This window comes from Scardinius erythrophthalmus (genome assembly GCF_964197995.2).
Source record: "Scardinius erythrophthalmus genome assembly, chromosome: 15".
Classification (NCBI taxonomy): domain Eukaryota; kingdom Metazoa; phylum Chordata; class Actinopteri; order Cypriniformes; family Leuciscidae; genus Scardinius; species Scardinius erythrophthalmus.
In genome coordinates this window covers 37,560,544-37,586,639 of record NC_138235.1, presented here as the reverse complement: position 1 = coordinate 37,586,639, position 26,096 = coordinate 37,560,544, and the positions used below count along the sequence as shown (strand labels likewise).

The 26,096-nt window shown below is 36.5% G+C and overlaps 1 protein-coding gene across 2 annotated transcripts; it reads right to left on the bottom strand.

Annotated features, from left to right (window-relative positions):
• Positions 1-1,609: 1,609 nt before the first annotated feature.
• On the bottom strand, positions 1,610-25,844 carry LOC308703374 (uncharacterized protein). Of its 2 annotated transcripts, none has more exons than XM_081386810.1 (4): positions 25,705-25,844; positions 21,617-21,943; positions 6,682-6,821; positions 1,610-3,047 (listed from the first exon to the last, which is right to left on the bottom strand). In XM_081386810.1, the coding sequence occupies exons 2-4, from the start codon at positions 21,885-21,887 to the stop codon at positions 2,913-2,915; spliced, it is 546 nt and encodes a 181-aa protein (XP_081242936.1). In that variant the 5' UTR covers positions 21,888-21,943; positions 25,705-25,844; the 3' UTR covers positions 1,610-2,912. The 2 variants fall into 2 exon arrangements, with proteins under 2 accessions (XP_081242936.1, XP_081242935.1); XM_081386809.1 differs by lacking the exon at positions 25,705-25,844 and adding an exon at positions 23,037-23,231.
• Positions 25,845-26,096: the final 252 nt, after the last annotated feature.

Here is a 26,096-nt window from a genome sequence, read left to right as displayed (position 1 = left end):
ACTACGTATACTACAGGATAGAAATGTTTTATAATTTAGCCATTTTTTGACCAAAGTTTCATTACACTATATTCTTGAATCCTCCCTGAAATACTGCTTGATACACAAATACACAACTTGACCAGCACACATTTGATTCTAATGCATCAGAACTGTATCACATGGTTAAAGATTTTTTTATTATTATTATTGATGCCAACAAAATATTTCACTGTGAAAATATCACTCAAGCTAGCTCAAACTAAAAAAAAGGCACAAAATAGTCAAATAACAAACTTAACATATTTTAGCAGATATGTAACAATTTATAAAAGTCATAAAACAAATATATACATAGTTTTGTATGAACAATTAGTTATATTCTAAACTTACACAAACATACATTCAAAATAATTCCTTAACCATAATTACCTTACTGAAAACAGTAAAATAACATGTTTTGACCAGATCAATAAAGTGCAAATGAAGCCAAACCAGTAAAGTGTGGGAAAGCTTGACCATTAAAAAGAAAACAAAAAACTGTAATTTGTAATGCATGCAAGATGAAAGTGGCATTTCATGAGAGTGTGAGTATGTGACAGCTGGAGCTGGAGCTATATTATTATAAGTGAATGCAAAATTCAAAACATATTGCAGTAAAGTGATCATTTGGTTTGCATAGATTAAAGCTTGAATTTTTAAAAGCTGAAGTGATTTCTTTGTTTTATCTATTAGTTAGAATAAGTGTATAACTCAATATTTTACATGTAAAGCTGAATAATTGATTAAAGTCTACTGATTAATTGCTGAAATAAACAATGATTAGTCAATTCATAGTTCTAATAATAGTTTGATTAATAAATTATAAAACATAACATTAATATTAATTAGAGATGCACCGATATTATATTTCTCAGCCCATTATTCAAAATGATATCGGCTGATACTGATAGTTTGGTTTTTCAAATGGGAAAAAAAACATTCTCCCAAATGATGCTGCAAACTATTGCAGGGAACTTCTCATTTGGTTCACAACAGAGATATTATATTGTTAGGATTTTGTGTGTTTGTATCAATTGTCCTTGTGTGTGGGTGTGTCCTGCTTGCCTTCTCTCTGTGTGTACACAAGTGTGTTTCAGATGGGCGTTGCCTCTGTTAATCTGTGGAAGACTGTGATTGGACCAGCTATGCACCTGACCTGGATATAAGGACCGCCCCTGACACACCATGGTTGCCTTTGAGCCTCGCTGACTTTGTGCTTTATGCCTTTGTACTTTGCGGTCGTACCTTTTTTAATTGTGCTTCTCTTCAGCTTTGTTCGTTTCACCATTATTTAATTAAGAGTGTCATGCCAGAGAGATAGTGTTTAGTGAAAATGTGATTGAAGTGTTGTGCCCAAAGAGATAGTGTTTAGAGATAGTGTTTAGTGAAACTTTGAGTGTTTGTTGAATGGAACTACTTCTGGTTTTCTCCTATATCTGACTATTGCCTGTTTAACTACTCCTTGGATTACGATTCTAACTTGTCAACCTGATACTTCTTTAAATAAGCGTGTCATTATTCTTGTATATAATGTGACCATATTAAGGGATGTAGGGGGTTAGACGCCATTTTATTTGTATTGCTTTTTCACTTTGGTTATGGGTAAGGGAGTTAGGTAAGTTAAACTGTATTTTCATTTTTTTCTTTTGTTTAAGGTCATTTAGATTATAAAAAGAAGATTGTTTTGTTTGTTATTTTGGCCTTGTCTGCCCCTGACGCTAACCCTTCATGGTCAATAAAATTCATATTACACGTCATCTCTCTGATAGTGTGACTCTCTTCCTTTTCCTGTTGCGGCTGACCCCTAGCGGTCGTAACAATATTCAACTATTTATTTTAAAAATATATAATTTTATAAAGCTGAAATGTTTGTATACAACTCAATTGCACATATAACACTGTTATATTCGAGCTATTATTAAGTGACGTTGTTCAGAAGCTGTTTTATTGACATCTTTCCACGGTTGAAACACTGATTGAGTGATTACATGATATTGGTGAGTTGTACTGTAACTTTCAACATGCCTTCTGATATTCATGCATGTTTTTATAGATATAATTTGTATTAAAGTGGAAGAAAAGACTCGCGCTGCTGCTTGACCTGAGGCGCTACAGTGATCTCACGTCACATTTAAGAGCGTCAAAACACTATTTATTGTTTGAATTTGTGATAAAATGGACAGAATTTGAAAAATGGCACTGTGCTTTCTTACTTCTAAAAAGAAACAAAGAGCTATTAGCGATTATTGGATGAGAGGCGCTACAAATAATGTTTAGTAAAGGGGAAAACTGCAGACCTGCAACCCTGGCTTGAACTACGGGTGCTTCATTGGGTCAAATAGAGGCCGCTTTTGTGTAGCTGTTTTTAACTGTTTAAGCATTATTGTTGCATTAACTTGCCCTAAATTCAACAAGAGAGATTTTCTTCACACACAGTGAGTTTCAGTCTGGCCAGGATATAATCAGCAGCGCTTTTTAAACAATCAGCCGATTGTGAAAATACTGGCCTTTATCGGCCGATACCGATTATTGGCCCATACATCGGTGCATCTCTAATATTAATTGACAGCATCTAAATGATTGTCTTTCATTTTCTGGAACCCCTGCGCATTAGTGTCTAAAAACACAGTAACAGCCTCATGGTTTTCAACACAGATGTTGTCTTGACAAAGACATTTGATGTTCAAGTTTTACGTGGCGTGAGAAAGTGACATACAGGCAAAAAAAGCTTCACGGAATACAATCAGAGCGATCAGACAAACGGATTTACAGAGAAGATGCTGGAATAGGATTTAAAACCACATATGAAAGTAGCTTGAAATGTTTTTTGCCATTCAAACTTACTATGGATCCCAATATCAAATTTCACAAATTGAACAAGTGCTCGAACGTTATTTAGTGTTGAGGCACTCGCCATCTGTGAGAAGAGCGTCTGTATTTTCTCCAAAACCGTTCATGGTGACGGATATACAATCACTGCAACCGGTTCCCTCCAATTTTTGTTGTGGTTGTTGAAAACACAGGACCTGTAGAGAAAACAATAGAAATCTTGAGCTTGGTGAAAAACACAATTACAAGATCAAATGAAATAAAAAGGTGCTGAAGTCAAAGCTTAATTTCTACATTTGAGAAGGGTATGGCAGTGTGTGGCAGCTGCAGATCAATACAAGTAATGTATTTTCATTGCTGGATTAACAGAGTTATATTACTACATGTAACATAATTGGTATTGTGAAATAAAACAGAAAAGTAAATTAAATTGATCTGGGTGTAGTGTTACCTATCATTCGCCTGTGAGATCAGCGATGCACGATAATATTGTGAGGGGGGCAGGGCTTACGTATTTGATCATTAACTTGCTTATTTACTTATTAATTTGCTTGTTTAATTACTTCGTTTTAGGCCTATATATGAGGATCCTTTTCCATTTCTCTAGCAAAGGTGGAGTGTTTATTAATAGGCTAAATCAGGATATTTCCCAGTATAGTGAGGTAAAAAATATCCTAATCATGATTCTTGTATCTGACTCCGAGTATTCAGTTTATTATGTCTGTTGTGATGTTAAATAAGGCATTAAAAACTGAAGAGTATTTCAACACGTCAGCGAGAAATTTAAGGACACATTATCCTCTCATGTGTTACAGATCCAGCATTTTGACTACTTCTGCACAAGTTGAGAACACATTTTTATAATTTCTTAGGCCAAGAAAGAGTCAGAGTTTGTGATATTTTGTCCTACCAGTGCTCTCTCTATATGGATGCACTCAAATTCACAGTAAGAACACTTTCTTGCCATATAGCCAGTGATGTAGTGGTGCCAGTGATTAATCTTAATGGCCGAGGAAATTTCCCTCAAGAAAATTTAGATTTTTCTGATCACAAACATGTGCATTTTAAGGTGTTTTGAAGGCAAAAAAAAAAAAGACAACAAGCTTTAAAAGCATGTCAGTGGTCAGTAGCATGAAGTATTTTATCAGATATCAGATTCTTAAACATGAGAATCAGTTTAAATGTTGCAATGACTGATCCACACTATTACATGGAAATGCAGAATGTTTATGCTTATTGTTGACAATAAACAATCACATATTCGAAACGGGAATGGATTCAAGAATTATTTTGCATAGATGTTACATTTCAAACAAACGGCAATGCAATCTTTCTGTGTCCAGAGGCATATGAGCAATTAGTATGAGCATCAAAGATCAGTTTCAGCTACTTTTTCTTTCCTAAATTAAATCAATGGTTTAGGACTAATCGGTTCATTTAATCAATGGTTCAATTGCTCACTCATAAAGACCGTCACTAGTCGCCACTTTCTGGCTTATTGATGCAAGTTGCGCAAACAAGTGGAGTGATACAAACAGTGAAAAGTCCCAGTGCTGATACTGGGGAAATAATCGAACAAATTCGAGGTAACGTTATACAAATATTTTTATAGGGTGCTTGTGTTGTTAAATTGAGCTTAAAGTTTCCACTGATTATTTATGTCGGTCATTTAAAACTTCAAAGCGAAAAACAGCTGTTTAGTTTGCTACTTGCATCTTATCTCGCACTGTATGATTGTTAACTGAAGCATGGCGTTGGGATCCGCGCTCGGCACACGCTTCTGTGAAAACAAACATTTTGACATTGACGAGCGTGTTTGAGTGCTGAAGCAGCTCAGATGAGGAGGCTGAATCATTGCAGCATATATTTATAAAAAGTGACTGCGGTCGGGACCTTGGGGACCTCAATGGTGGGTACGGCCCTGACTGGGTGTTTTTTTATTCACATGAGATTGGATTAACTACTAAATGATGCACATCAGAGGGGATTTAGAAGTGGGTATACGCAATGCCGACTGAAAAAGAAGTGGGTATACGCCGTATCTGCGTATACCCTGCAAGTCGATAGATAATAGCTTATTTACTTAAAGTCCAACTGAAATCAAAATTGACCCTCTTTACTTTGTTAGCGCATATTACTAGTCTTGTGGTGAAAAATTAATCCGTGCAAGTTAATACACAGTAAAAAATAGTTTGCTGTGGTAATATTTAATCAAAATCTGAAAAGTTACTTCCGGTCTGGAATGGCGTTCCTTCTCTGATGACGTAGGTTTGACGGCTTGGTTTGGGAAACGCTTAACCACTCCCCTCTAACCGTTAGTCTGCTATGAGCAGAGATGGAGAGGAGGAGCGCTAGAGTAAAACCCTGCCTCTGTTCAATATTCCTTTTCACTGGGAAATACGTCACAACACTGGAGAAAGGTAATTTGCAACTTCCGGTTCACGCGGACTTTAAGTTGAGAGATGCGTGCTGTTCGTCATGATGTTTTTGAATGATTGTAATCACTTAGAAAAGGAAGATACAGTTAAGTGCAACATGTGCAGCACAAATCTGTCACATAGGCTTCATAACATTATAATAAGAGCACGCCTGTAAAAGAAAGTTGTGAATACTTGTTCGCCAGTGTTTCAGCGCGTTGAGCGTGTTGTGGCGGAAAGAGCGCGTCTGGAGTCAAGCCCTCACGACAAGCACAGTTAAGTTCGCTTGAGCATTCGCAGCATTTTGTGCCATTGTAAGTTGTAATATATATATATATATATATATATATATATATATATATATATATATATATATATATATATATATATATATTACTGCAAGTACATCAAATATGTCAAATACTAATATCAGTTTACATTTCAAAACATATATATAATCTCATATACTGTAGGATGCGTGTGGTTGAGTTAATGAACGATGCAGTAAAGCGCTTCATTGTACTGATCATCTTTATCTTTAGCGTGCGCAGCTCAAACAACAATGCACATTAATATTATATCATATGCACTGTCATATACATGCCATTATAAAATGAGAACACTATTGTAATAAAACGTTGTGAATTCCCTGACTTTAGTTGCAGTTACAGCGCATTGTTGTGGAAATAGCGCGTCCAGAACAGGGATTACTTCTGATCAGCACAGTCAATTCGCTTGTGCAGCATTCACATCATTTTGTGCAGATATAAGTCGTAGTATTAAGTTTATGTAATATAAATATCTGATTAATCTCACATAGGATGCGTTTCGTTGAGTTAAACAACCCGCTAGAAAAGTTCTTCAGTTTCCCGGTGCTCGTTCTCTTCGGCAATTATTTGAAATAATTACAATAATAATAATAATAACATTGATTAAAATAATTTCCTCATTGTCCGTGCGGAAGCGATTCCATTTTATTTATCCATGGCACATGCATTTTGTTTCTTTATATGCAGCCCAATGTTATCCAATGACTTGCATTATTTAGGTGTTAGTTAATAAAATATTTGTTCATGTTAGTTCGCAGTGCATTATTTAATGTTAACAGATACAACTTTGGATCTTAAAAATGTCTGCAAAAGTGCAACGTGTTTTAAATAATCACCAAGTTAAAAACGCGTCTTGTATGATTAGTTTGTTTTCATTAAATTCTTAATTTTTTATTATAGAAAAATAAATAGGGGCAATAGTCTGGAAATACAAATACTTTTCCATACTCTGTATTTGGTTTTCCTTACTTTTCCAGACCTGGAAATTCTAATTCCATACTTTTCCTAACCGAGTAGAAACCCTGATTAGAACTGCAGTAATGCTCATATCCACTGATAAAAGAATAAATGTAAGTAATACATGCCTTCCTCCATCTACAGTAGCAGCAAAAAACCAAGATGATGATGATGACTGGAATTAAAGCATAAAGCCAGTGAAGGTCAGAGGAGCTGGGAGGTGTTGGGCTGCTGTGTGGAGGAGATGTAGTGGAGGAAACTGGAGCTTCTGTAAGAGACAACAAGAACAGAGACATTTAGAGGACTTTAAACTGCAAAACAATCCACGCTTAACTATCACCTTAAAACATTACTGGCCAATCCTACTTTAGCAAATGTTATGTGCCAAATTATCTGACGAGCTGTTGCTCTTTTCTAGTCAAAGTCAAATGAGGATCTGTTTGAACCGATTCAAACGCAAAATTTCCAAGAAACAGTGCAAGGCAAGCCATATTTTTCATAAGGCTTTATACAAATCTTGAGGACTTCATGCTGTGGATCAAACAATGCGACAATGAGTTTTTACATCATTAACACTAGAACTACAAAGGCAGTCATTCTGACCGGTTTTAAATTTTACAGTGTAATAACTTTGTTCAAATAAAATCAATGTAGGTGTAGGATTCTGACTTTTCCTAAATATGTGTATATTTTATTCTGACACTTATTTTATTAAAAATCACAAAACAGTTCTGACTATTTCTACCTAGAATGGCCATTATAGATGTCATAAGTCCGTTACATTTCCCGCTATTGAGAGCAGGAGCAGCAGCAGATAGTACGGAGGAACTGGGGGAAAAAAAACAAAAACAAGGAGACATGTGCCAAATGTCACAAAGTAGTGTGTGGGAGCTGCACATGAAAGGCGGTGTTTACTTGTGTGGACTGTGCGCAAGCGTCAGTGAATGATGCAGGGTGTTTGCGCCGTTCAAATTAGCCCACTTGGTGGAAAACTTGTTTACATGATTTTGTTTGTTAATTTTTTTGTTCACTGAAACTAATCGTTCTAGGCAAGACATGTTTTTTCTTAGCCTGTTTTTGTGCCCTGTGACAGACATGATCTGCCTGCTCTCCAGCCCTGCCTCTGACAGCATTTGAACTGCAGTGCTTGTTAATGAATGGTTGGTGTATCTTTTGTATAACCTGACTGCCCCGCTGATCATTGATCATTGATCCATACATCCATACAAGCATCATCTTTTTAATGACGAATGAATTCTTTCTTAATTCTCGATTTCCTTCACGCCCCCTCCTTGCCAGGTTCAGCTGAATGTCAAACCAGACCTTGCGGTGTCTGGTGACAGATACGTAGAGTTACGAATGCACTCTATTTCAGCGGTCAAAATGGGAGGATGATGAGAACTGGAGTCTTTCCCAGCCTTGCGAAACTTTTTGAGGACGGCCTTAAATACGTCGTTGGATGATTGGAATTCTGACTGCCCAATGATGTTGTATTTGGATATATAGCGGTAGGGCTGCACGATTAATCGAAAAAAAAATAAAGAGAAAAAAAAAAATCACGATCTCGATTCAAACATAAATGCAATCTCATTTCTTAATGATGGCGATTCACTTCCGTGTATTTCCCTGCATTCAGATCTCTGCAGAAAAAGCAGCCAATTACAATTCCCTTGTTGTACAGCCTACCGAAGTTAATGAAAAGTGTATGCTAATAATATTCAAGTTGTACCGGCAAAAGTGCGTGTTCAGTGCAGTTCGCGAGTGTCACGTCTCACGAGTCACCACAGCAATCAACTAACCGCTTACATTTCTGTGGTAATCTAATAGTTACAGCTCCTGCACTGGATTAAGCAGCTGCAGCTTGTTTAAGGTAATGGCGAAAACCATTTTAGAACAGCAGCGAAAATGTAAAAGTAGGCTATATAAACTTTAATATATCCTTTTATTGAAACGGGTGCTTTGCTGTCCTTTTACTTACACTTTTACGCAGAGACTCTTTTATGTCTCTTTTATGTGTCGTATTTTTGATAATCGGCGCAGATTTTAGTTGATGATTCTGTTTAAAGTTATTAATAACAAATCATGGATGAAAGAGAAAGAAAAGAGCAGAATGTGCTTTATATCGAAAATAAATATTAAAAGCGCGATAAGTCACGAAAGAGAACTGAATTATACTGACAGGACGCTGTGCGCGCGCTCCGAGCGCAACACGGACAAGCAGTCTGTCTCTGGTTGCGCGCCTAAACGGCCAAATAAACACAGAAATATTTCAAAACGCCAAGTCGAGTATTCCCTGAAACACAGTAGATGTAAGTAGGCTACTATGTACATTCTGTGCCAATTGGAGCAAAAAGCACAGGTTCTATTTAGTTATTTTTATTTAGGCTATTATGTTAATGTTCTCTATTATGTTCAGCAACATAAAGCTTTAAATCAGTGGTTCTCAACCTTTTTTGGGCCAGCGCCCCCTATCCAATATTCAGGTCCCTGAACGCCCCCCACCCCCAAACTAATGAGCGAGCAGGAACGAGTGAGAGTTAATAGATGAAATAAGTGCAAAATTGTCTTTTATTAATACAATTGAACTATACTCCAGTGATTAATCCCAAAAACAAGCTATGAGCTGCATTGGTGTAGCAATACCAGTGTTTCTCACAGGATTTTGGTAAATCTGTGGTGAGTGGACCTCTGGCCTTCTAGGGGGGTCCGGGGGCATGCTCCCCCGTAAGAAAATTTTGTGCATTTCAATGTTAAATTCATCAATCTGGTGCACTTTGAGAGTTCAAAATTAAAAGTGCCAACCCACATTCAGTGTACAAAGAAAAATTCAGACCTCTTTTAGTTGTGTCTGTCTACATTACACTACTACATAATAGTTATAATATTAATCCCATGACAGTAATAGCCATATATTGCAAAACAAATGCACTGAAAAATAAAGGACAGTCATTAAAGTGGTAATGTTTGCACTTAGGTTTTATTTCGCATTTAGGAGACTATTGCAAGAAGCTGCTTACATTAACCTTACTTTCGAAAAATAAATAAATACAATCTTGATTTTTCATGAAAAATTGTTAAAATTGGTAGACCTAAAATACCATGGTATCAGCTTGTTTTTTTCAATGGTATAAATAATACAATTACAATTAATTTGGTTTGTCGTGATTAATTTGTGTTCATAATCAGTAAAAAAAATCTTCTAACAAGAATAAACACATATGAACAATTAAATTATTATTGTATTATGAATTATTTTTATATCTTGAAAAAGCAAGCAGTGTTTCGTGCTCAGATGTGACGGCGGAATGAATAGGCCTACATTACCAAAATGTGATTGCAGAATATATTTAAATTATCCATCAAATTGTCATTTTCTCCTTACTGTCTTGTGAGTTAACAATAATGCCTGACCAGTAAATTACTTGGTGAACAAAGAAAACATTTGGGCATTTGGGATTTGAATTAGTTAATGCCTAAAAATGTAAAAGTTTTACCTTATAAATAGAATAGGCCTATAGTTTAATTAATTTTAAAATTCGTCGCCAGAGTGAATGGGAACATGATTTATTGAAAATATTTGAAAAGTGTTTCTAAGAGAATCGTGATCTCAATTCCCATGGAGAAAAATCGTGATTCACATTTTAGCAAGAATCGTGCAGCCCTATATAGCGGTTCAGTCCAGCTCGGAAGATAAAACTTGACACTGAATACTCTGCTTAGATTCAAGATGAATGGCGTGCTCAGTTCCTTTTAGTTTGATTTGGGTGCTCTTCTGTCCAAGGTAGAAGATCTTAAGAGGCAGTGTAGAGAAAATAAATCTCTGATAGCCGAGGCACTCCTTAATTAAAATGTCTTTATTGCAAAAATGACATGTCCTAACTGGACCACTTTAAAATGCCCACGCGTAGCGGCATGGGTCCTTCTTCAGGGCATAGTGAAGCAGATAAAAAAAACTGATCTTATAATAATAAAGACACACAGGTAGAAGCAAACACACAGGTGCTGACAATCAGTATTGAAGGTCTGCAGGTAATTGCTAGGACACGCCTCTCACATGGTTCTCAGCACTAAAGCTATTAGTCACAATAATAAACAGAAACACAGGCAACAGATAACATGCATATATTCATGGATACCTCTCACATGGTTCTCAACACTGAAACTGTTGGTCACAATAATAAACAAAGAAGCAACAGATGGCATGCATATACATTCATGCATACATATGCATACACATATAATCTTCGTTGTTGACTCGAATTGCGTATTTGTGTTCATAAAACCGCTCTTTTAGTTTTCTTTTAGTTCTGCCCACATAGAAACACCCACATGGGCATTGTAGGCGGTAGACCACATATTCAGAGTTACAGTTAATAAAACTAGAGATGCACCGATTGATCGGCTGGTGACCGGAATTGGCCGATTTTCACGTGATCGGCGACCGGTCATTCTGACATATGCCGATTTTATGCCGGTCAAATGCACTCGGGCGCCGCCGCCGCATGATTAACCTTTTGAGCGGTACGGTCTCATATATGGGATTATTATTTCTGTGGCCCTGAAAGTATGGTGCCACATTTAGAATGTTCAGTGACGTCGTCGTCGCATTACTGCCAGATTCAAACTGTGCTTTCGCGCGTTGGCTGGCGCTGAGCCAGAGTCGGACGCGTTCAGCGCTGTCATATATCACAACTAAGCAGTGTTTACTCTATTCTTCTCAGTTCACCGGCCACTTTCTTGCATTTATTTCGGGAGAAACTGATGAATTCACGTGCTGTAAATCCGACTGACAGGACAACATTGCGGCGCCCATTCATGTTATAGATCAAGATTATTTATAAAGGTTTTTAAACGACCAAACACACTCACTTACACGTATTTGAGAATCGGAATATCAGATAGGCTAGTTGATGACATGGTAAGCAAGTTTGTGAATATTTTGAATAAAAAAGGAAAAGCGAAATAAAAGCGACACATCTGTCATATAGTATTATTGTGGCTGCGGTGGATCGCGTGACGCGTCGCCATGGAAACATTAAAGGGAACGTTCGCCTTGAAAAAACTCACTCAGGAGTGTGGGGTGGGGGTGTCAGTTAAAATATTTTAAACTTACGCGTGAAAGGGTTAAAGAAAAATCGAAAATAAATATTTGTGTGTGCTGTAAAGTGGTTAGAAATTTTTTTTATCGGAATTGGCTAAAATCGGTATCGGCAGGTCAAACTCAATGAAAAATCGGAAATCGGCCTAGAAAATTGTAATCGGTGCATCTCTAAATAAAACCATTAGTCTTAAATTCTCTCTGCGTTCTCAGATCACAAAAAGTCTTACTTTGAATGACACCCTCACAATGACTGCAAGATCCACACCTATAGGTTCCCCACAACCCTTTTAGCCATGTTTTTCGTCTAGGGCCTGGAAGGTAACTTCTTCTAGAGTCATTATTGCAGATGCGTCTAAGACGCTGAAATTGTCCAAAAGGAATGTTATCTTTCAGGCTCCTTAGATGGAAGCTGTCAGCCCTTAATAAAGTGTTTCTATCTGTGCTTTTCCTATATATTGTTGTGTGCAAAAGATTATTGTCATCTATGGAGATAGTCAAGTCCAAAAAATTAATAGATGTTTTTGAAATGTTCAATTGATAGTTTCCAGGTTTCCAGGGGGCTGTTCCATAAACCAAGATTAGAGTATAAGCCAGGCTTATTTTGGTTAGTCAGGCTTATTGTCGGTGGATTCTGTTTCATAAAGCAAACTTAAAATAGTTCAAACTCAGTTACCCTGGCAACTTATGCTGGGAAACTAGCCTGGTCCAGGGCAGGCTAACTGTCAGGCTAAGCCTCAGTTGTTACACAGATCCTCTAACACTGACCGACAAGAACACAATGATATTACCACTGACACTCTCTCATACCATTATTTGACTTTATTAACCACTATTAGTCCAACAATAAATACACAGTATACAGAAAATCAACTTAAATAAGGCTACAATGACAATTGGGGCATGCCTCAATGGGGCATGCCCCCCCGGAAGAAAATTTTGTACATTTTAAAGATAAATTCATTAATCTGATGCACTTTGAGTCACCCGAATCCACTGTTAAAAATAAATAATCCACCCGCAAACCGCCTATATTCTTTGATTTAGATATCTGCATCTGATCACCACATTACAATTATTCAAATTCTCATTGTGAAACATGATGGTAACATTTCACACTGAAGTAGGCTGATTTAAAATGAACATTTATTTAAAATAAAAGTTCTTCCTTTGGCAAAATTAAATTTCCTGTTTTTTCATTTTTTACATTTTTTGTACCTTATATAAAAGGGCATTTCCCCCCCTAATTTTATTAAATGTTTGCTCCATTTTTAATTTCAAATTCTTAAATTTGATCAATATACTCAATTAAAATAATAAGACACAGGCTGTTACCAATCAAATTAAATAATTGACATTGAAAAATTATAACTGTATTAAATTAGATTAATTTAAATATTTTTGAATATACAAATAAGGAATGTTGAAAAGAATGATACTTTATTAAACTAAACCGCCAGTAGGAGGCGGCAGGCGACCGTCTTAATGAGCGAGTCATTGAGTCATTCATTCAAACGATTCATTCAAACGGCTGATTTATTCAGAGTGAGGCAGTTTATGAATGGGTCATTGAATTTTTGACTCAACCGATTCGTTCGAAACGCTGAATCATTCAGTAATGCTACAAGTGTTCGTTGCTGTGAGATGCGCGATGGTTCTGCAGTGATCTTTGTTTGGAACTATTTTCGCTGCAGAAACAGAACAAAAACTGTCATTGCGTCTAAAATGTAAGTGACTTAATTTTAACTGTTTAATGAACTTATGAAATTAGTCTCGGTTTCAGTCTTGATGGCATTCAGGAAAACAGCACTCTTGTCGTGTGTAGCCTAGGCTATTGTTTCTTAAAGGGATACTCCACTTTTTTCGGAAATAAGCTCATTTTACAACTCCCCCAGAGTTAAACAGTTGAGTTTTACCGTTTTAGAATCCATTCAGCCGAACTCCGGGTCTGACGGTACCACTTTTAGCATAGCTTAGCACAGATCATTGATTCTGATGAGTCCAGTAGCATTTCTTTCAAAATGACCAAAGAGTTTCAATATTTTTCCTATTTAAAACTTGACTCTTCTGTAGTTAAACCGAGTACTAAGATCGACGGAAAATGAAAAGTTGCGATTTTCTAAGCCTATATGGCTAGGAACTACTCTCATTCCAGCGTAATAATCAAGGAACTGTGTGGCTGTACCATGGGTGCAGCAGGCGTAATGATATGACGCAGCGCCTGAAAATAGTCCCCAGCTCGGTAACTTCTTCCAACGTGACCGGGACTAAGTTTGTCTAACCTATTAGACCTATTTTCAGGCGCAGCGTCATATCATTACGCCTGCTGCACCCATGGTACAGCCGCACAGTTCCTTGATTATTACGCCGGAATGAGAGTAGTTCCTAGCCATATAGGCTTAGAAAATCGCAACTTTTCATTTTCCGTCGATCTTAGTACACGGTTTAACTACAGAAGAGTCAAGTTTTAAATAGGAAAAATATTGAAACTCTTTGGTCATTTTGAAAGAAATGCTACTGGACTCATCTGAATCAATGATCTGTGCTAAGCTATGCTAAAAGTGGTACCGTCAGACCCGGAGTTCGGCTGAATGGATTCTAAAACGGTAAAACTCAACTGTTTAACTCTGGGGGAGATGTAAAATGAGCATATTTCCGAAAAAAGTGGAGTATCCCTTTAACATTCTTAACAACATTGTTGCAACATTGTTACCGTCAGTACATTAGGTAGGCCTATTATTATCAACTATAGGCTATCAATCGCCACTTACATTAAATTAAATAAAACAGAATCTTTCTCACATTTTCGGTGATTCCCTAGATATTTTTTATTTTTAAATAAAAAAATGGTTTTAATCAGGGTATTTGTTCGGTTGGACAAGTAGAACAATTCTCTCTCACTTTTCCCTTCAAAAAAAAACAAAACAAAAAAACACACGTGTCCCAGACAAGCGTTATTGTCAAGCCTTGATGTTTTCCTTGATGGGTTTTCCCTGAAGAGAATTAACGTTACGTTGTTGAAAACGAAAGTAAAAGTGACGCACTTTCATTTCGTTTTACCGTGATGAGAGTTCCGTGTGTTTATTAAACTCAAAACATTATAATTTATCGGTCATCCACCCTCGATTAATTGGAATGGAATGTTTGTATTACTTGGCCCGCCCGACCTGCGGATTATCCGCGATCCGCGCAGCACTATACGGGTTGAGAATGGACACAAGCCGGTAACCGCAACAGAACCATCACGGTGGAAAAACTGTATCGGACCATGTGACTGTCCGAATTTTGTCGAGAGCCGGAGGCGGCACGAAATTTTACGGAGAGGCCTAAATACAATACATATACTACAGGTTTTCTTTTTTTTACTGGCTGAATGTTTTGTGCCCAAGATTTAATTAGATTGTTTTAAAGATTTATGAATACATTTCTCTCTGGTTTTGTTTGGCAGCTGTAGTACATGTTTATGATTATTAGAAGAACATTAGAACACAATCTAAAAAAAAGCTTTTTAAAGCAGAAGTTAAAATCACATAATTAAAAATAAATAATTACAAAAGCAGAGTATAAATTTTAACTAGGCTATTAAGATGAATCTGAGCTTAGTAATTGACAGTATATTAGCCTACATTTGATTTACCCCATTACAATAGTCACTTTACAGTTATTGCTATCATAAAAATATACACACAGGTTTAAAATTCTAAATAAGGCACATCTAATGTCCAACTAACAAAAATATTCATATATATATATAATATATATATATATATTTTTGTCTTTATTATGTCTTTCAATTCAAACACATTTAACACAATTATACAAATTGACAGTTCCTTTAAAGACATCATATTTTCCCCCAATAAATATTCCTTATTTTTCCTTCTACTTTTTTTCTTTTGTGATAATACCCACCAACACACATGATTAGAACAATAACCAAGAAGTACATAGACACTTTTACATATGATTTAAGGGGGAAAAGACAAAAAACAATAAATAAATAGTAATAAAAATTTAACATTCACATATTTATATCAAACTCTTATAATGACACATAATTCCTAATAGTTATTCAAGTAATATTATTTGAATATCAAATATTCAATATTAAATAAGTAAATAAATAAAATAACAAATAACTAGAAATAAAAGGGAGGGAGGGTTATATAAAAATGTAGTTAATGTAGGCTAATATATATTCCTTTATTTTATGGAATATTCTTTGATTTTAGAGTTGCACATATCTTTTCAAAATGTATACATTTGCTCTTAACCTGTTAAGCTGCAACCCCACTTTTGAAAAATCCCCAGAAATGACATACCCAAACTGAAACAGATACAGTTCATGAACCCTTTGCATTAAAAGCACAAGTATGATCTCATTTGAAAGCTGACACCTGGCAGTTTATTGTAAATGTAGAATTAATTATTGTCATAATGACAAAAATTGTTATAAATAGCTTCAAAGTTTTGTAAAATTATTAGAAATTAATTTTTATGAAACATCCTCATGAAAATAAAATTGAAGTTGGCACTGGAGCAATCTAGAAATGCACTACAGCTAAAGCCATATGTCTAAACATTCTATGTTTAAAATCTGAAGATAATAAGTCCAAAACTCTGTATTTGGTTAAATGTTTTTCAAGACCATGTCAAATGACTTTATTTTGATTTGACGCTAAAATGCTACTGTTGTTTATTGTCATCTTCTAACCATCTATCCAGTATATTGTCTCTATTGTTTTGTGGTGCAGACGATCCCCATTCAGTCTCAGTCTCCCCCTGCACACATTCACACCTCTCCAGCCTGGTTATGGCTCGAAATATGCATTTCTTTTGTCTGCATTATAGCTACTAACGACTGGCTATTCACAGGCTATTCATAGGGTTTCAGTCCCTAATTTCTTTTCTCAAAGTTTACCACACATTTTAAACTGTATCAAATGCATTTCTTGAATAAAGACACATTTCAGGTAGCATTCAAAAAATAATAAAAGTATAACCTCTAGGTAGCAGGTGCACCTAGGGCTAGCTAGCATGTTAGCTTAGCACACCATCAATACACGACAATTTATGAGATTAAAACCATGTTTGTGCTCTAAACTTACTTTTTAACGCACGTTGAGTATTTTAAATAATCTTCTGTGATCTAATTTGGCTTCAGATAAAAAAATCAGACAGAAAATATACTATTGGATAGTGTTCTGCACAATGATAGTCTATATAGATTAGCATTACATTATAAATATAATCTATTATTATGAAAATACCTGGCATGGCTTGAAAAACACAGGTAACTCAAATATCAGTGCAATCATGTTTATTGTCTTCAAAACATCTGTATCTGCATGTTACAGCGCGATCTCTTGTTAGCTTTGTGTGTATCAGTCAGGTATCAGTGACGTCCTGGAATGTCACATGGTCATGGCTCTTCTTCATGTTCCATATATGGACTATTATTGTGCATGTAGCGCCCTCAGGCTATTGGTATGAATTAAAAAACACAGTATCGGAATACCAAATGCTCATAAAGATTACATCGACGCATTTGGGTATAAATTCAATAAATATTATTCCTGTCTATAGAAATATGATGTAAATCTATGAGAATCTATCAATATTTCTCCAAATCTGCACATTTTTGAGCTAAAGCCCTGAGGCACGTTGTTTTGTGTACCGCTGTCATGACGACAGCACAGAGTTTTTTATGAATGAAAGCGGCTGACGCGCATAATTCATATTAAAGGTATCCACTCATTTTTTCATTTCATAACTCCTGACACAAATTAAGACATAACTGTCACTATGAGTTTCTCAGAATACAATAGTGGTCAAATACTGAAACTTTAGTATTATATCTTTTTAATTATGTATAGTTTGTCAAGGTATAACATTAAATCTGATAGTAATTTTGAATTAAATAAATAAATAACGCTTCAGTGCGCGGGCGCACTGGCAACGGTTAACAGGTTAATTTAATGTTATCCTCTCCATAATGTACTTTAGAAACTAAATCTACTCATTTAAAACTGGGGATTCTTGCTTTCTCCAAAAAAAAAAAGTTTGCATTAAAGGGATACTCCACTTTTTTCGGAAATATACTCATTTTACAACTCCCCCAGAGTTAAACAGTTGAGTTTTACCGTTTTAGAATCCATTCAGCCGAACTCCGGGTCTGACGGTACCACTTTTAGCATAGCTTAGCACAGATCATTGATTCTGATGAGTCCAGTAGCATTTCTTTCAAAATGACCAAAGAGTTTCAATATTTTTCCTATTTAAAACTTGACTCCTCTGTAGTTAAACCGTGTACTAAGATCGACGGAAAATGAAAAGTTGCGATTTTCTAAGCAACTTCGTACCATGGGTGCAGCAGGCGTAATGATATGACGCAGCGCCTGAAAATAGTTCTAATAGGTTAGACAAACTTAGTCCCGGTCACGTTGGAAGAAGTTACCGAGCTGGGGACTATTTTCAGGCGCTGCGTCATATCATTACGCCTGCTGCACCCATGGTACAGCCACATAGTTCCTTGATTATTATGCTGGAATGAGAGTAGTTCCTAGCCATATAGGCTTAGAAAATCGCAACTTTTCATTTTCCGTCGATCTTAGTACACGGTTTAACTACAGAAGAGTCAAGTTTTAAATAGGAAAAATATTGAAACTCTTTGGTCATTTTGAAAGAAATGCTACTGGACTCGTCAGAATCAATGATCTATGCTAAGCTATGCTAAAAGTGGTACCATCAGACCCGGAGTTCGGCTGAATGGATTCTAAAACGGTAAAACTCAACTGTTTAACTCTGGGGGAGTTGTAAAATGAGCATATTTCCGAAAAAAGTGGAGTATCCCTTTAAAAGCTGTAATTCTCAGCATTCTAAATAAGTATACATCATCTTTATTAAGTATAGGTCCTATACCCAAAACTATATTTTGTATCTTTATATATTTAGTTTCTTACAAAAAAAAATAAAAAGTACTTCACTGAAGTACTTCTGTTCGCTAGAAGTTCAGTGCAACTTATCCAACATCCTTAAGATAAATTATTATAATTAGAAGATATTTCTAGTGTTATAAAATATCGCATATTAATTTTCCAAGCAAAATGTATATTTTAGTCAGAATTATTGCCCTCCTATATTTGGCGCGCATGCGCGCAGCAGCGCTCGTTCAATATGAAAATTAGCAGCAAAATGGATATATTTGCATGACTTTCGAACATTTACAAATGGAGAATATAACTGTAAAATGTACGTTTTGAACTGAGGGGGGGGGAAAACATGTCACAAACGCATAAAACAGCACAAAATATACGCTGTTTGATGGTGGATCGATTTGATCCACGATCGACCTCTAGGGCTGCTTAAGAAACGCGTGCACACGCAATTATCTAGACTAGATAAACCTGGATCAAATTAGTGAGATTGCGTGAGCTTCAATTACCTTTTATGGAACCACTTTAGCCCCAACTCATTTGTTAGGCTCATTCAAGTCCGGTTTTGGAGTTTAATCCCCGCTTTTCTAAGCGGCTTTTATGGAACAGCCCCCAGGTCCTAGACGAAAAACATGGCTAGAAAAAGGGTTGTGGGGAACCTATAGGTGTGGATCTTCCGGTCATTGTGAGGGTGTCATTCAAAGTAAGACTTTTTGTGATCTGAGAATGCAGAGAGAATTTAAGACTAATGGTTTTATTAACTGTAACTCTGAATATGTGGTCTACCGCCTACAATGCCCATGTGGGTGTTTCTATGTGGGCAGAACTAAAAGAAAACTAAAAGAGCGGTTTTATGAACACAAATACGCAATTCGAGTCAACAACGAAGATTACCCTATGGCCAAACACTATAAAGAAATACACCATAGTGACCCTTCATCTTTGAGAATTCAGGGCATTAAGAATTATTAAAAAAACCAATACGTGGAGGTGATATTTTAAAACAGTTGTTGCAACGTGAAACCTTTTGGATATGGAGTTTCAAAGCAATGGACTATCCAGGATTAAATGAGGAGATAGATTATAGACCTTTTCTGTGATTTTGGAATATTGTTCTTTCCTGTGACTATTCACTTGTCATATGTATTGTATATGTATATGTGTATGCATGAATGTGTATGCATGTGTATGCATGAATATATGCATGCTACCTGTTGCTTGTGTTTTTGCTTACATTGTGACCGACAGCTTTAGTGCTGAGAATCATGTGAGAGGCGTGCCCTAGTAATATATGCATGAATGTGTATGCATGAATGTATATGCATGCCATCTGTTGCTTCTTTGTTTATTATTGTGACCAACAGTTTCAGTGTTGAGAACCATGTGAGAGGTATCCATGAATATATGCATGTTATCTGTTGCCTGTGTTTCTGTTTATTATTGTGACTAATAGCTTTAGTGCTGAGAACCATGTGAGAGGCGTGTCCTAGCAATTACCTGCAGACCTTCAATACTGATTGTCAGCACCTGTGTGTTTGCTTCTACCTGTGTGTCTTTATTATTATAAGATCAGTTTTTTTTATCTGCTTCACTATGCCCTGAAGAAGGACCCATGCCGCTACGCCTGGGCATTTTAAAGTTGTCCAGTTAGGACATGTCATTTTTGCAATAAAGACATTTTAATTAAGGAGTGCCTCGGCTATCAGAGATTTATTTTCTCTACACTGCCTCTACTGAATACTCTGCGCCTGATGCATTTCGGACAGTGGCATAAAAAGCCTGCAGCTGGGGCTTTAAAGCGTCTTCCCCGTCTCCCTCTACTTTGTCCACAGACGTATTTTTGGCCTTAAGCCAGTCGTTAAACAGTTCACACGCATTGGTTTAGTACCTATGACCATGCGCGTGAACTCGACAATCGACTACTGTGGACTTCGACCGAAAACAGGATGTAAATACAGGTATTTGCGCTGGCTGAATTAACATCACTTTTATTCATATCTTTCACATCTACTGCAGTCAGATTCACCCGCGTTCACTCAGAAGGAATCACTCACATTGTCTGTGCACTTGTAATGACACATCAAGGATGTTAAGAGGCTAAAAGCAGGTTTAAAACTTGCCCCATTGAAGTCAACAGGGTGCAAATTTTAAAAAGAGGATAACACGGTGTAGGCAACACCGATTTTTGTCATTGTTCTCTGCATTGACAGCACTCCAAATGTACAAAAAAATGAGCTCAATGTTAAAATTGACCGGAGTTCTCCTTCAAGGCAGGTAATCAGACTAAAAGAAAAAAATAATAATTGGGTCGGTCCTAAATTGACAGGGTCAGTCTGGTTATGTAATATTTTTAAGGATGGCCTCAGTCTCTGCAGTTTTAGATCATGTGCAAACTTCATTTATCAAGATACAAACATATGATAAAATGCTTTACATTGTGTCATGCCAGCACAAGTAAAGGAATTTTAGCGAGTTAAAGAAACTTAATGAGCAGTTATGCAGGGTTTTATCCTGCATTGAAATTTTTTTGTTGGCCGCCAAAGCAAATTTTCTGACACTTAAAAACATAAACCCATTTTAACAAATCAAACCTTATTATAAAACGTTACTAACAAATAATTTATTTTGAACACCTCTGAAATGCTTACACCATTTAGAAAGAGTGGTTAGTAAGATTTAGCCTTAATAATCTACAGTATTTGCAGGATATTTATATGACAATCTGTAGACAAATTACCCATAAAATCATTTAGTTTAGCCTGGAGTGAGGTGAAACCAGAACAAAGCAAGTTGTTGTTGTATAGCTAACTGCAAGTAAACTTTATAATGCTACTTTAAGAATTCTACTTTTTAATATTAATATGATTATATACCAAATTAATTATCAGGTCTAGCAAAGAAGGATTTTTATATTACAAAGCTATGAAATCCAGTGGTAAAATCAGCCTGTTTTGACCATTAATATTGTCTCTCATAATCTTGATTCTGGTACATTACATGCAAACAGATTTATAATAGTAATATACTCACGGTTTACAACAAGCGTAGAAGTCACCTCAGACATCTGATTATCAGTGATGACTTGTGCTGTATAGAGGCCTGAACTGGAGCTGTTCACATTCAGAAGAATCATGGACACATTTCCTCCCTCAACTTGCAGTTGTTGAGGTGTTTCGAAGGGGTCACATTTGGGAACAGCGGCAGGGGAACAGTAATGTGCAAGCAAAAGTTTTCCCTTGCTCTCTCCTTCAAAAATGATTCTGACTTCATCGATTCTCTCCAGTCCAGTTTCGAAGTGCATGAAAACATTGTGTCCCTCCGTTGCCTCCAACTTGGACCCAGCAACGTGCACAGCGACTGTTTGGAAAGAGAGACACCAAAGGAGGAAATTATTTACTACACTTTAGAACAAGTTTTTGTCTTGTTCATTCAAACATTCACTGCCCCGTCAGTAAGGCAGATGTACCATAATTGGTTCCAAACTGATTTTGTATAATTTTTTTCAGATGAACAATGTATTAAAGGGGTCATGAATCACATGTGATATTTTGACATAAAAGTTGGTTGACTATAGAAATATACTGCATGTTTGAGACCACAAAATTCCTTCTCAATGCAAAAATAGCATTTGTTAAAACCTAGATACAAAAGCAACTCGTTTTGTTCTTGCCGATCAAATGATTGCAAATCAGGATCACTGCTAAGTCCTTCTGCCTCAGGTAGAGGTAACTTAACTTAAAATAATTTAGTTTGTTTGAGCTCCGTCTTCAGTCCACCATTTTTACAAAGCAACTACTAAGGCTTATATATAAAAAGTAAAAGATTCATATATTGATTCTCTGTTGTATATAGCTACAATAACAAAACAAAAAGTCACTACGTGGTTAATCAAAACAAAGCAAATCAAAGAACATGAAACAAAAGACACAGGGCTACAAGCTCCCTCTCTCTTAAAAAAAAAAAAAAAAAGAAGAAGAAGAAAAACAATATTGAAAGAAAATGGCACCCAAACCTCCCCACAGCCTGTCAACCCTAATCAGGAAATGGCAGGCAGAGAACCGCAATACAGAGTATGCCCCTTACAAAATCACATAATGCTCACCACAGCACCACCAATATGTTTATGCGAGTGTTCGTCTCCAGTTGTCCAGTAACGTTAGCAGTTTAACGTGACATGGCATCACTTTAGAAACTAACGCGCGGGAGATGGCGTGTCTGGAGAACATACATCTGACACGCACATTCTGCATTGGAATTTAAAAGCTGGGATTGAAAGGGTTCATTCGAATTTCGAAGCTTTAATGAACATGAGCACGAGCATTAAGAAAAAAGAAAAGGAAAAAAACTACACACGCGAGCTTACTCAATGTAAATTCAATTAAATGGGTCCAGTTTAATACCGGGTTTCGGATCCATTCCCTATTAAGTCCACACAGAAGTGTCCACCTACCTGTAGTAGCGACAAAGAGCCAGGCTACAGTGATCATCTTGTAAAAGAAAAGCTTCAAAACAAAGGCCCAAAGGAATACTTCAAGTGTGGAAGCAAACGCTAGCGATGCGAATTGTGTACAGTCCTACCGCTTCAAAATAAAAACATGGCGTGTCTCAGTGAGCACCCACAGAAAAAGACCTCCCCACAACAGGTGGAGCTTCTTCTTCTTCTATAATTTTTATTGGCAGTTTGCAGTCAAAGTGCATTACCGCCATCTACTGGGCTGAGGTGTGATCACATAGGGATGTCAAAAAAAAAAAAAAGTAACTAAATAAACACTAAATAAAGCTTCAGCTGGCGCTGCGTGTTCAGCTCCTCCAGCTTCCACTCTTATAGCTCCTCAAACTTGTAATAATATTATTAATTAAATAAATAAATAAATAAACTAAATTCTTCTTGCTAGTTGGCTTTCTTTAAGATAATTAATAACTGCCCTAACTGTGGACTGTGTGCTGGTTACACTCAATAAATTTATAATAAACTCTCTGTCTATTGCTCTCTTCATATTCTCCCTTTCTCTGGTGTATTGTGTACAATCTATAAGTATATGTTTTACATTTTCTACTACTCCACAATTTATGCATAGTCCAGTCTGATGTTTCCCTATTATGTGTAATCCACTATTTAAACTTGTATGTCCCATCCTCAGTCTGGAAAACCATGTTTCCTCCTGTCTTTCCAATCCACTGAATTTTCTAGCTGTAACATTTTTGTGTATATTATACAAATGTCTGCCTTTTCCCTCCTTATCCCATATCTCCTGCCACTTTATGTTAATTTTGTTCTTAATTATACTTTTAATTTCTGACCTACTTAATTTAATATCGAGTTCAACCAGTTCTGATGTAATTGCTTCCTGCCAGCATGTCTGCCTTCTCGTTGCCCTTCACTCCCCTGTGTGCAGGAACCCATATAAATCCTACGCTTATGCTTTGTTGACTTATTATAAAATTAATTTGATTAATTTCATCTAGTAGATCCTGTCTACATGTAGATTTTCCACTTTGAATGCATTCTAGTGAGGACATTGAGTCTGAACATATAATCACCTTATTTGGTTTTACTTCTTCCACCCATTGTAAAGCCAGAATTATTGCTACCATTTCTGCTGTAAAAATGGCCAGATGGTCTGTTGTCCTTTTTTTAATATTTACATTATACTTTAAAATGTGTACTGCTACCCCTGTTTTCCCAGTCTGATCTTTTGATGCGTCTGTAAAAATCTGAACTGTGTCTTCATAATTTATGTCAATATATTGCTGAACGTTTTGATATATCCCTGATTTAATTATATTTTTAGCTTCCAAATCTACCCTGGGATAACAAAACATCCATGGTGGGATTGTTAACAGGTGGAGCTAAAAGGTCCAATCATATTTAACGGTTCTGCTCTTCACACAACAACATGACCAATCACGGTTTGTTTTGTTCAACGACGTCAGCCAATAAGATGAAGACTCTTTTGCCGGTGTGGTGAAGTGATGAGTCCAAGCTTAGGACCCCAGTAATATGCCTGATCTAAAAGCGGTTCAAACTTTAATTCAAAGCCATATCACCCTGTAGCCCAAGTCTGGTTTCCACTGAAGGCAAGCAGGGCTGAGCCTGGTCAATACCTGGGTGTGAGACCAGGTTGCTGTTGGAAGAGGTGTTAGTGAGGCCTGCAGGGGGTTGGCACTTCTCGTAAAAAGAAAGGATAAAAAACCGCACCCACGCCAACAATAGATTTCAGCAATAGTTTTTCTTTTTCTTTTTTTCTTTTTTGTTGACAACAACAACAAAAACCAAATATTCATTAAGAATTCTGCCTGACAAACTAATTTCAAAGTCTAAATTTAGTGACGGCAATTTCAAAACACTGCTTCATGAAGCTTCGAAACCTTTACGAATCTTTTGTTCCGAATCAGTGGTTCGGAGCGTGTATCAAACTGCCAGAGTCACGTGACGAGGCTTCATTACGTCAAAACTGTTTTGAAACACTTTAATGGATCGCCGCTGGGGGGCGATCTCCGTCAACCCATGATTCATGAGTCACTGAGAACAAATGAATAAGTGTCTGTGGGTTTTACCTGATATCTGATCAGTTTTATACATTTGTAGACGTTTTAATTAGACATTAGTAGAATTAAAATGAATAATGGTAGTTAATATTCTCTTATTGTTTAGCTGAGCCATTCATAGAACAAACAAAACAAACCCTGACAATTAATAAAAGAACATGCACTTGATAATCTTATTAGATGGTAGGATAATTGCATTTGAAAGGTTTTACTTTCAATATGAAAAATTGCAATAGATTTGTAAAAGGTGTTTTTATACATGTTTGGCCCGGATTTTTGTTGCAGTTACACTGTTCTGACCACAGGAGCTCAAAGCCTCGGCACATTTGCTTAAACTGTTTCAGTTTCACGAAGCCTCGATCTGCCCGCCACTATCTAAATTCCGAGTTATAAAAGAAATGCTCTTTTATATTACTTTAAAACGTCATAGCATATTGTATAGTCTACTATTTATTAAACAACGCAATGTGTTAACTGTTAAATATGCAGTGTGTTAGTCTAACATATACAGTCATATTTAGGTTATATCTAATGAACATCCTAATCGGATGTGAATATATTTTACTTACTTGTAACAGCGAGGAAGACTGGAAAAACCAGTTCATCGTTTCAGTTCTTGCGAAATGGCGCACTTGTGAGCAGACTGCTTTATATCTGCTAGTGCAAAACCACACAACGAAACACCCTCCTTCTTTACAACATAACAGCCAATAGAGAATGTTGAGCCCCTCTCTCTCCTACAATTCTGCCGATTTGATTGGCTGCCTGCTTGGATGATCCGCCCAGAAGTGGTTTTTACTGTGGTTTGGCAGCAGGAAGTTCTCTTTTGACACTAAGGCTTCATATACTTTTTGGTGTTATGGTTATACACGTAGCAATGAACCCAACTGAAACAACTGAACTGAACATTCACACGCAATTACACTCAAATTCCAGTGTTGTAGTAAATTGTAGATTGTTC

What these genes read in the sequence shown, in the direction of transcription:
- LOC308703374 (XM_081386809.1), bottom strand. Translation starts at nt 23,073, where the DNA reads ATGATCACTGTAGCCTGGCTCTTTGTCGCTACTACAG. An exon ending in TTCTACGCTTGTTGTAAACC is followed by an intron (nt 6,822 to 21,616) that starts GTGAGTATATTA and finishes TGTCTCTTACAG; the next exon opens with AAGCTCCAGTTTCCTCCACT. An exon ending in GCTACTGTAGATGGAGGAAG is followed by an intron (nt 3,048 to 6,681) that starts GCATGTATTACT and finishes TTTTCTCTACAG; the next exon opens with GTCCTGTGTTTTCAACAACC.